The sequence below is a fragment of the Antrostomus carolinensis genome, unplaced genomic scaffold (genome assembly GCF_000700745.2).
Source record: "Antrostomus carolinensis isolate BGI_N321 unplaced genomic scaffold, ASM70074v2 scaffold22518, whole genome shotgun sequence".
NCBI classification, from domain to species: Eukaryota; Metazoa; Chordata; class Aves; order Caprimulgiformes; family Caprimulgidae; genus Antrostomus; species Antrostomus carolinensis.
In genome coordinates, this window is record NW_010331205.1 from 783 (window position 1) to 12794 (window position 12012).

General features: G+C 40.4%; 1 protein-coding gene across 1 annotated transcript; it reads right to left on the reverse strand.

Annotated features, from left to right (window-relative positions):
- Positions 1-378: 378 nt before the first annotated feature.
- Positions 379-10263, reverse strand: LOC104517692 (tyrosine-protein kinase Lyn; the record flags this gene model as incomplete). The annotated part of the gene is made up of 8 exons (XM_010173158.2): positions 10131-10263; positions 8923-8971; positions 8726-8831; positions 8285-8383; positions 8055-8158; positions 6416-6565; positions 5001-5153; positions 379-510 (listed from the first exon to the last, which is right to left on the reverse strand). Coding segments are annotated over exons 1-8 (925 nt in total), but the record flags the coding sequence as incomplete, so codon positions are not given.
- Positions 10264-12012: the final 1749 nt, after the last annotated feature.

Sequence of the window (12012 nt, forward strand, 5' to 3'; positions counted from 1 at the left end):
TATTGAGAGGGATGGAACACCAAAACACTGAGGAAAGGCGGTCGAGACCTCTACGAGCACACTCAACAGTGCCTGTGAAAAATGGACCCTTGACAGTTTGGCAAAACCGGAATTTGTCACCTCTCTTGCCCACCCACTACCAGCAAAACCAGCGTTAGCTTGATTTGGGCTTTAGTTTCCATAAAGATCATCTGTTTTGCAGGCACACTTACTGTACAGGTAAGAAACTGCAGCCTTTGTGCAGGCAGAGGAAAACTGGTGACCTCAAAGGGCTTCAGCGACAGCAAATTTGATGTTCAATCTGCATCACAGAAGGATCCCAGTGACTCACAGGAAGCGGTGTCTACAACACTGCATCATGTCTACTTCATACAGTACCTGCAGCTCTGAGCCCTTCGCTGACGTCTGCCTTGGCTGAACTGAACCTGGCTCCAGGTGTAAACCCAGCACCTGCTGTGTCACGGTACTCCTTGCCATATGATATGGATGAATATACAGTCAGTTTGCTGGCTAAACATGAATTAAAAAGGTAAGCAAGCAATGAAATTATTGCTTACATCTAGAACACCTGACATAAAATTCAGATTCTTTGCCGCTAACATTCAGCTCATGTATGTACGGTAAAAATCCATTTCTGATACTGATGAGATGCACCAGCAAGTTTTCTTGGTTAATTTTAAACGCCTTTTATTTTAATAACAATATTTCTGCAGTATGATTTACTCTGATTTTACTAACAGCTGCATAAGAAAATACACATCCAAAATGCATATTACTTGTATTCTAATTTGTAGGTTACCACATGAGAGAATCTTTTACACCTGAGATGAAAGCAAGATGTACCTCATTAATAAAATACACCATAATGGCTCTATTTGGCATGTTAACTTTTCTCTTAGCCCTGCTTGAGAATTCTCTTCATGGATTATTAATGCCACAGAGCATTATGGTTCACATCATATTGGTGCACGCTAGGAACAAAAATGCATAAAACATAGACCCTGCTCTTGCAGTGCTACTCTGGTTCATCACATCACTAAAGAAGCTTCCCAGATGCACCGAACCCCGTGGTCAAAAAAACCTTTCATACCACGGCAGGAAGCAAGTCCCTCTGCAGTTTAGACTTCTGTTAAAAATTAAATGTGACGCAAGCAATAGTATGCAAGTCTGAGGAGTGTGATGATGTCTTACACAGAGAGCCATGTTCTTCTCTACATGTTAGAACAGAATCCTCCAAAAATTGTTAGTGTTTCACGTATTTATTTTGGAGTTGATTAAGATTTTTTTGACAGAGTAGTATCTTGGACAGCCAGGTTGGCCCCAGATTCTTGCACGGGCTTATTCAGGCCAAAGTGTGATATGAATTTATAACAGACAATAATGAGGTTGAGTCTACCATTTCTGACCAGATCTCCAGAAGTGAACAACTTTGTGAACAAGCCTACAAGATGCAGCTTTCTCCTTCTTCTGCTTTCACAGTAATTCCTTGCAAAGTTACACTGGGAACAACTTGTTTGAGCCACGGACGTATGACACTGTTAGAAGCCAGATAACATCTCAGGCCATTACAATTGCAGGAGGTACTGGGGAAGAGATCGAGGAACAGCAGCTTCTCTGCACCCTATTGCATGTCAGCACATCACTCCTCCTTCACCAACGACAGCCAGCACTCAGCTGAAGAGCAGGGGAATGCAACAACAGCTCCATCTCTAGCCTATCTCCATACAGCCCATCAAATGTGAAGGCAGAAAGCAAAGGCTGCAGCTTTCTAACCTCTTCCATGGTGCAGTGCATAAAACATGAACACAACTCTGCCAGGCTGTTTTCATCCATCTTGTCAGCACAGCTGATGCCGAAAACACACATGTAAACACTAACTCAGTAGCCTAAAACCAGAAAGTCTTCATAAAATGTATAAAATTACACATAGCTGTAATGAAGAAAGAAATTAAATGCACTTGCAGTGATAGACAAAACTGGGAAATGAATGGTCCTTTACAGCAAGTTTTCTCTGTATAAAAGAAACTCTTCAGAGTTGGAGGAGTTTCACCTGCTCACTTCTTAAGTGACAAAGATTCTCTGCACAGGTCACACAGGAGCACAGCCGAGTGCTGGAGGGATACAGTGGTCTCCTTTTTGTCCCTAGGGTTTTCTTAGCCCTCCCATAACATAAGCTAATGCCCTCCAAAATGTGCAAGAGGAAGATCTCAACTTGGAAGCACAAAGAATACTTACGGACAAACTAAAAAGAAAAGACTATAAAAGACATGCTGGCATATCTTCACATTGCAGTAATAGTATTATCTCTATCTTCCCATATATCACAGAATCACAGAAGGGTTGAGGTTGGATAGGACCACTGGAGGGCATCTGGTCCAACCCCTGTGATCAAGCAGGACCACCTATAGCCAGTTGTTCAGGACTGTGTCCAGTTGGCTTTTGAATATCGCCAAGGATAGAGACTCCACAACGTCCCTGGGCAACCTGTGCCAGTGCTTGGTCACTCACACGGTGAAAAAGCATTTCCTGATGTTCAGAGGGAATCGCTTGTGTTTCAGTTTGTGCCTTTGCCTCTGGTCCTGGCACTGGGCACCACTGAGAAGAGCCTGGTTCCATCCTCTTTGCACCCTCTCTGCAGGTATTTATATACGTTGGTGAAATCTCCAGGCTGAACAGTCCCATTTCTCTCAGCCTTTCCTCACAGGAGAGATGCGCCGGTCCCTTAATCATCTTTGTGGTCCTTCGCTGGACTTTCTCCAGCAGCTCTGTACCTCTCTGTCCTGAGGAACCTCGTTCCTCTGAACGGGACACTGTTCTCTCTGAAACTACAGTTCTAAGTACCCTTTATCAAGAAGAAATTTATTTAGTAATTAAACCATGGAACAATATTTCTCTCTAATTCACACAGTGGCTGAAAAAGAATTTTATTCTCTATGAGGAGAGAGCATAACAACCAGCTCTCTAATCCGGAAAGTGTAACAACTAGGTTATTTCTCAAGACCTTTACATAGCTCCTGATGCCCCTGGTTGATCATTACCATACACAGTGTTTGTTGATACCCTGCATTGCCACAGCTGACCAAATAGGTCTTTTCCAGCTTGAACTTCCTTGGTTCTAAAACTAACCACACTCCTGATTCGAGAGGACCTGCGCCATGCAAATCAGCATCTCTCGCTTCAGAAGGGAAGCGCAGAAGAGGAAACACAGCGATCGCTTTCACAGTACATTAGTTTTTCTCACAGTGCAGCAATTCAGATGCAGGGGTTAGGCCCAATTTAGATGTTCAAATAATGATACAAACAAGAGGAAACATCTTGAACCAGAAACACCCTTTTAAAGCTTTATGCCTTTGTGTGTATGCAGAAGTAGTCACTTCCCAAAACGATGTACATTTTCAAGCAGGTGATTACCTTCTGCCACAAAGTTTTTCATAGCGTTTCAGTGTCAGTTAGGCATTTCTTGCCCTGGTTTATTAGACGGGAAAAAACTGCACAGCGGCTGATGCTTGTCTTAACAAGTATGTAAATTGTCACCCATGTATACCATAGCTAGAGGGTTTCTTAAGCCTTTTCTCCTGAAGGCAGATAAAAGGCTAGATTTGGCTACATTGTAGAGATGCATTGCTTGCATTTTTTGCATGATTTGTACCAAAAGATTGCACCTATGATTGATTTAGAGTTTTCTAATTGACACTGTAGTTGTGTGTGGAATTTGACACTCAAACAGCATGACTGTGCTTTCCTTTTCTAAATGAGAGCATCTCTTCAAAACAATAACATTCCCATTAGCCTGCTGCACTCCACTCCCATGGGTCATCAGAGACTCCCCTTCATAGGTTTCCATCTTCTAATAAGTTTTGGGATACACTTTTAAGTTGTTCAGAAATGCCCTGCCTATAGAATATTGTTAAATAATAAATAAATATTAATAACAATAATAATCCATTCTATTATTGTAATACAATAATTGTTATTACTGTAATAACAATTTTATTAATTTTTAAATATATACTCCAAAAATCAAAATTCATTGCGACAATGATCTGGCCTTAAAAAACACCATAATTAAGACTGAGAGAACAGTATAGTTTAGCTCAAGTAAGACTGTAACCAGTAAGAAGTGTGTAAGTAATGAATAGCACACAGAACATGCAATACGGAACCCAAAAGAATACTCAGATCCTTTAATAGACAGCATTTCAAAAGCAAGAGGATTAAATATTTTTGCACAATGTGATTACACAGTGGTCATAGCCCCTTGCCACAGAAAGTCACTGAGGCTGAGAAAATAAGATTATTTATAAGCAAAGCTAATTATGGTTATAATAATTAACACTATCATTTTTTGCTGGGTATATATTAACATTTACAACTTGTAAGTCTTATTACAATTTCATTATTGGGGATCTGCATAATAGCTCAAGGTAGGGAGTGATCAATCTCTAATCTTTTTACTACATAAGTCACCTACTTTCTCATCAGCAATCTGGTAGGCAATAATCTTGGATTAAGTGTCCCCGTTTTTTACCTAGTACAGCAGTCTCATGCATTGTATTGCAGCCTCTTCTTTACCAAGAGACAAGGAAAACTCTATACATAATTTACTAAAAGACATTATTTCTTTCTATTGCAGGTTCTTTACCACTGTCTGATTTGAACCAAACTTCTGAGATGCCCACTGATTCTGAGAATCAGGAGTCACATCTTAGTATAACCTTCCCCAACAAAATACAACCAAAACCCCCTCTACTGTCTTCAACCCTCTAAATTACAGTGCTTACTCACTAGTTTCTTTTTTTCCTTTAAAAGACACCAAAGGATTTGTTCCATGGTATCAGCTATCCCCCACCTCACTGCTCACGAGAAGGTATATTCTGGGCCGCGCTGTGCTGCTTTACAAGCGTATCAGACCAGTTTCATGTCCACTATTATTCTGAACGACTTTGAAATTACACTTCTTTCAGCAGATTTTAATACTCTTTCCAAAGGAATAAACTTACCCATCCAGACTTCTCCAAACTGACCAGCTCCAAGTTTCTTCACTAATTTAATTGATTCCCGTGGAATTTCCCACGCATCTTTATCCCATGGTTTTTGAGGCTTGGGACTAATACAAGCTTTTTCCAACCTTCTGCATAAACCATCCGATTGCTCTGTTTGTGAAAGGAAAAACAAAATAAAAAGTCTGTTACACTTTTGTGCCTCACGACTTGAGACTAACATTGCTTAATTGCAGGTGTGCACTAACCAGCTCAAAATAATGTTCAAAGTAATCAGATGCTTTGATGAAAATGTAACCTTTCTGGTGCTCTCACAACACTTCAAGCACTTCCGAAGTGAAATTTGGTATCCAGAGATAAATTTAATGAAAAAGTGCCACATGCATCTGGTTACCATCAGCTTATTAAGAGTACAGTATAATTCGTAGTGAAAAAATAAATACAATCTGATTACTGGCAGTATGTTGATGAAGGTACACACTGGAGTCAGGCTTGGGACCTGTATTTTGAATTTGTCATTAAATTTTCTTGCAGCATGGTTTCAGACACATGTGCATGCAAGCATAAGTAGGTCTCTATTTTTTTTTCTCCAGACACTGACCAGCTATAACTTTAATACAAATGTCAAATAATTCTCAGGTTTTCCAGCTGTGCCAAAGAATTACCATATAAGTCTAACAACTCAGAGAATTCTCAGGGACAAGTTCTCAGCGTGTCTTTGAAAAATCACTATGTGACTTTCTGTTCCACATTTTTCATCTTTGTCTTCCCAGTTACAAGACTAAAAAGCCCCATATTTTGAAGCTATCCACCAGGAGGTTATGCAAAATGAAAAGTCACTTCTGTAGCTAAAACATAGGTAGAAACTTGTCCCTTCTCCCCTCTATTTTTTAAAAAATAATAAATATATACATTCTATGTGGGTGCAATTTTCTTTCTTTGAAGTCAATGGAATTTTACTTCCTTCAAAATGCCATTAACAATAAATAAATAAATAAATAGGAAAAATAAAAACAATTCCATGCTCAACACCAACTACAAGAAGACATTCTATGCTAATTGTGAATACAAATTTACTCTCACATACAGAATTAATTTATTTACAATGCAGGCAACTCTTACTATAGATTCACACCATCATAACTCTGATGAGGTGTTTTATAAAGCTATTCTTTATTTCACAATGGCATGCCACAGACCAAGCAGCATTAGGTCTGATTATGATAACAACGTTACTTGGGTTCCAACCAGTTTTACTCTATCTTTGATAACATGCACGCCTCGGTTATTTAGGAGAAAAAAAACAAACAAACAAACATGAAAAGGTTTGAAACACAACAAGAAAGCATTTCTTTTCCTCCACAGGAAATAATTACTGTATTCTATTAAGTAATTCACTAACCGATTTAACTTACTTTGATAATGTTTGATCATATCATTGATGTTGGGAAAAGTTATTCTTGGAGAGATGTAAAATCCTCCATTGTCTAGACTCCTAATTTTGTAGTGCTTAATAACATCACCATGCTGTGGATCATAGTCTCTTATGGAGAGAGAATAGCTGCCTGTGGATAGAGAAAGAATGATCATTAACAGATAGCAAAAGTCTACAGTGTCCGTGCACATGCAGTTGAGCCTAACCAACATCACCTTTTTGTCTGTTTTTCTTTTTACTGTCTTATTTCCTCAAAAAGCATTTTGCAATCAACAGGAGGAAGTTAGCCAACAGCCTGTCCTGAACTGGTCACCAAAATGCTTACAGTCACACTTTCTTTCTCAATCTTATTCAACAAACTCAGGAGTTCCATAATTCAGGCAGCTCCGCGTCCAACACCCACTTCTGCAGAAAGTCCCCTCAGCTCAAGTGGAATGGGCTGGGAAAGCAAGGCCAGGGCTGTCACACTCCTCAGTCAGAAGATGAAATCCGGAGCTCAGCGTTTCGGAAAAGGAACACACTGGATGTCATGGGTCAACTAGCAAAAGGACAGTTTGGAGAGGACTTGAGACATACGGGAGGGAGAGCAGATATGCTAGTCCTAGGGAGCCTAAGCTCAGCTGGGATTTGAGGTGGGGTAGAAGAACATCTACCTTTAACAAGCTCTTCATTTCTTCCACTCATACAATTACAATTCTTGTTGTCCATTTTCAAAGGATAAGGAACCACCTCACCCTCTTCTCTCCCCCCACACACAGATCCAGTGACAGAAGGAGATAGAAAGAAATATTTTGGGAGTATTTTGCCTTACTCTCAGCAGCCTATGTTGAATTTATGAGTCTTCCTTCAAGAACTTCATTTAGGAGTATTCCATTTGAGAGCACGGAAACAACGATATGGGCCCATTACAGAGAGCTACCTAATCAAGAATCTGCAGTGTTAGGGCTCGAAAAGCTACCCTGTGGAGAGGACAGACATGATCTGCTGAAGGGATCCATGCATCTGCCTCTGGAGGATGCAGCGTTAAGACTCGGCTGAAGTACCTGGAGTCCAGACGCTGGGGCAGAACCTCCTGCACTCTCCTCAAAGTCCCAGACAAAGAGTCTGGAAACTTCACTAAGCTTTTCAGTACAAAGAGCTCTGTCTACAGTACAAACCTTTACCAAAAAGCTTTTTGAAAAAAGTCACACTACAGAGCAGAAGTGTAAAACCCTCATTATGCATTAACTACATTTTAAAACTTTCAGCAACGGATACAGATCCAGTAATGGAAGACTATAAAATGCAGCATCTACTATTTACAGTGAAGAGCATCCTTCAATAAACAAATCACAAATGTTAGGAAGAGAATCTCATTTCATTCATTTCTGCTTCTTGTCAGTGCAATCATGCACACACTTCCCCTCCCACCCCATCTCAACTGTGGGTGTTAACCTGTAACTCTCTTTTCCTGATGACTTTCTCATCCTTCTCACTCCTATAGAATTGCAGAATATTCACACAATAGGACACATTGGGACTACTCCATACCCAGAGCTACCTGACGCCAATTTTTGTGAAGACAGATTGTATGTTTTTAACTCTACAGTCAATTCCAAAGTAACCCATCCCAAGCCTACCTTTTAATGTTTCACTTTCTCTGATAAGGAAAGCTCCAGGACTATTTCCAGGAGCCAGGAGTTGTCTTTCAGCATCTTTTCGGGTTATATCTTTGAAGAACCATCTGAAAATTATTTCAAAGAGTAAGAATCATCAAAGAACTAGAATCATTTCTCTCCCCCACCTACAAAGGATACACCACCAGGGTGAAGAAGAAATTTGCTAGTATTTACAGCCTGGGAGAACTTACTCTTCTGTTTCCAAGGTGTTTACTTTTGCTACGTAGTTGCTGGGAATGAACCCTTCCTTCCTTGTCGTGAGAGACTTTGCTCTCCACCATTCTCCCAGTCTGAAAAACAGAATAAACAGCATTCACGGGAAAGGGAAATGATAAAGTGTTATTTGGGTTCTACTGTGCTGAGAGCTTTGCCCATGCTGGAGGGAGAAGCAACATCTTTCCTCTGAACTCAAGCCCCCTGAGGAGCCATTGGTTCCATCAATTCAATGTTTGGTCACTGTTACCAAGGGCAGCTGCCAAGTCCTACCAATAGCTGCATATGCACTTGTATTTTCACATAGAAGGGAGCTCTCTTACCATTAATACACTCATGAGTAGGATATAAAAATATTATAAAGGGAATCAGATGAGTCCAAAGATAAACTACAACACAACCAGTACTGTCATACTTACTCCTCAATAACTTTCAATTTTTCTCCTTTTTTGAAGGACAAGTCATCCTCATGAATGCCATCATAGGGATACAGAGCTACTACAATGACTCCATGCTCCTCTGTTTCTACACAGGTAGAAAGTCAAAAATATGTTTGCATTATTTCACAGGCTGACATGGACATAGCATACAGCAGTAAGATTTTATGAAAACGTACCTTCACTGACAAACCTCTGTCCTGGTAAGAGCTGTGCTTCTGGATTTGCCTACAATAAAATAAGTCTTTAATTAAGCAGTTTTAGATCTTTCTGACAATCTTACATTACAATTACATATTATTAATTTGTTTTGGTATCATCTTATATGTCTTCAATAAAAAAGAAATGCTCAAATCCTTTTCCACCATTCTTCAAAAGTGAATTACAGCATAGAAATATGGTAAGTCCCCACCAGATTTTGAAATGAGCAGCTCAGACCTTGGAAAAGTGTGATACAAGCTGTGGGGAAGAGGTTCACAGCTTTGTGACTTCTGCTGAAGAAGCTTTAGGCAGGGCATTTTAACAGGACAGTTATTAACGTGTAGCTGTCATGCTAAAGAACTACAAGCACAAAGTAAATGGCAGTTTGTGATGGATGTACGCTGACTGAGAGCACACGGAGTCCACTGTGTCATCAGCTGGTGACATGGAGAGAAGGGCATCCTTCACACCCGCAAAGCACAGCCCATGAATGAGGGCAGTCAGGAAATACGGTTTCCTCAGCAGAGTAGAGAGGGTGGGGAAAAAAGCCCATCTGCAAAATAGCAAACCCACTTGGTACTGCCCTTCCCAGCACCCTTCCTTTCTAACAGCAGGCAGCGCAGAGGGAACTGCCACCAGCTTGTTCCCTCCGCAGCACGGTGCTGTGCCCAGCGCCGCTGCACCCTTCCCTCCCTCACCTACGCCCCTTATGCGAGGTCAAGTACTGTGGCCTTCAGCGAGTAAAAGGAAAGTTGACTAGAGCTGGTAAAGAATCGCCTGTGATTACCTCAGCCTTTTTAAATTTAATAATCAACAGCTGGATCCTGTAGCTATTAAAAGCCCAACACTGATGCTTTTAAAAATGGTTCTTTACTACTTCAGGTTTTCTCATGTTACCTAGCATTCTTCTACAGACATAGCTATATCTAGATCAAGTGTCACCAAGGATTACTTTTTTCATGCAGAAAGCTATGGCAGACATAAAGTAATTAAGTAACAAACCACCAATTATTTTTTATTTCTTTAAATACTTATTAGTTGAGGGTGAACTGCACAACACAAAGTCCAACTGTGGACTAATGATCATTTGAATCTCTTCATTCATGTGCTTTAGATTGAGATTTAAGTTATGCCAGTCATGCTTTGATCTTGCTACTGGAATTCTCCCCTGAGACTATCTACTTACTGGCCTTTGCTGTTTATTGGACGTTGGATCCCTCACATAAATAGTTCGTTCAGTTTTACGTACTGGTTGATTCTTCAAATCTAGCCCATCTCCATGCAGATTCTCTTTCCTTTTTGATTTTATACATCCCATATTTCCTGTTGGAATAAAAAAGGTATTAAACAAAAAACATTATGCCATAAACCAAGCTGCTTCCCATGCAACCATCTGGCCTATGCAGCAAAGACATGCTTCCTTTTCATACACAACAGTTCATGGGGAGAACACACGCTGAAAGCTCTTTTCTGCTACAAAGGAAAAAAAATTACTTCTTGTCTCTATCCACAGATGAAGCAAATATTTGGAAATAGTTATTTACCATTTCAACACTTTCAGATTTATCATCTTTTCTCCCCAATCCCCACCACCTCCTGAAGCCCCTTACATTTTTCTGTCACTCCCATGAGCTTCAGAATAAACATAAGAAAAATATAATTACTGAAGTGACAACTTATTTCTGTATTTTTTAGAGAAAAGCTTGCTTTGGAAGATGTAGAAAAACAGTCCAGTTCAAATGATCAGCACTGCAGCTGGAGTTAGCAACGCCTGTATCTCTCCACTTTATTTTGCATATGCCAGTCTAACAGGCAGCTCTGTGTGATTCACATCCCCATCTCACATGAGGCTGCTGACTTGTACGGTCCCAACTCCATGGCAGATACGCTGCTAGTGTGACCTTCAGTAATGAATCTCCTTGTTCAAACAGGCCTGTTACAGCAGTCTAAAATAGCCAATGTGTGTATCAGTGACAGCAAATCACCACACAAGTAGTCATTCTTCAATACAATTCAGAAGGTTAATCCTCCTCTCAGAATGTGCATCCATGCTAAATCAGGTGAGATACAGCTGTTAGCATCTACATGACTGCAACCTGACTGCTAATCCCATGATGTAATTACATAGTACTGCAGCAAGCACATATACAACATTATCTCTATATTCCTCCTTCAAAGAAGAGTAATTATACTTACTCTTCAAAGAAACCACCCTGAAAGCTTTTCAAACCTCTCCTTCCTTCCGCTTTCCCTCTGTTCAGGTCAGTGCTCTAATGCTAGGTTCACAGTCACATTTTCCCTTGCAGACACACACTCTCACTCTCCCCCTGCCCTAATTAATCTTTAAAGCCAGTTCTTTGAAGAACGACGTAAAACCTAAAATAAGAGCTCAGTGCACATACAGGCTCAAGTAGACTAGCACTGACTAAAACACAGCTGGAGAAGCTAAAGCAGATTGTTACACCCTATACTACATCTCAATTTCACCTTCATCTCTGGGATAGGAAAGGTCATCACAATAAACAGTTGAAGTAGTAGAGATGTCCCACTTGCAGACACAATGGTTTTGGTGGGATGGCACCTTACACACCCTATCCTTGTATGAGGAAAGTTAGCCAAATTGGCCTGGGTCTGTATTAAGACTTGTACTTTTTTAACAATACTGATAAAAATCATAATCTTAACAGACTAGAACAATAAACCAAGGCTACAAGCACTGCCTCATGGCAGGCCTCAGCTTCCCACATTGCCTTCATTTAATCTCCCATCCTGCTGTTGAGGAAGCACCACATAATGGTAGATGCACTGCCCTATCCCCAGGCTCAACTTTTCCTTCTAAACATGACAGGAGGGTATCTCCTCTCCCACCATTTCTGCAAATCATCTTGCCAACAAATCTGGGGTGTCCACAAGATTTCAGGAGCGATGTAATGAACTGTGATACTGGTTTAAAAGCAACATGAGAACTCATTGCTCCCCTTCTCATCTTCTCTTGAATTAAAAAGGAATCATACGGAAAATGAATAGGCACTGACCAAGCATCACCATCCCACAGAATGAATCATAGA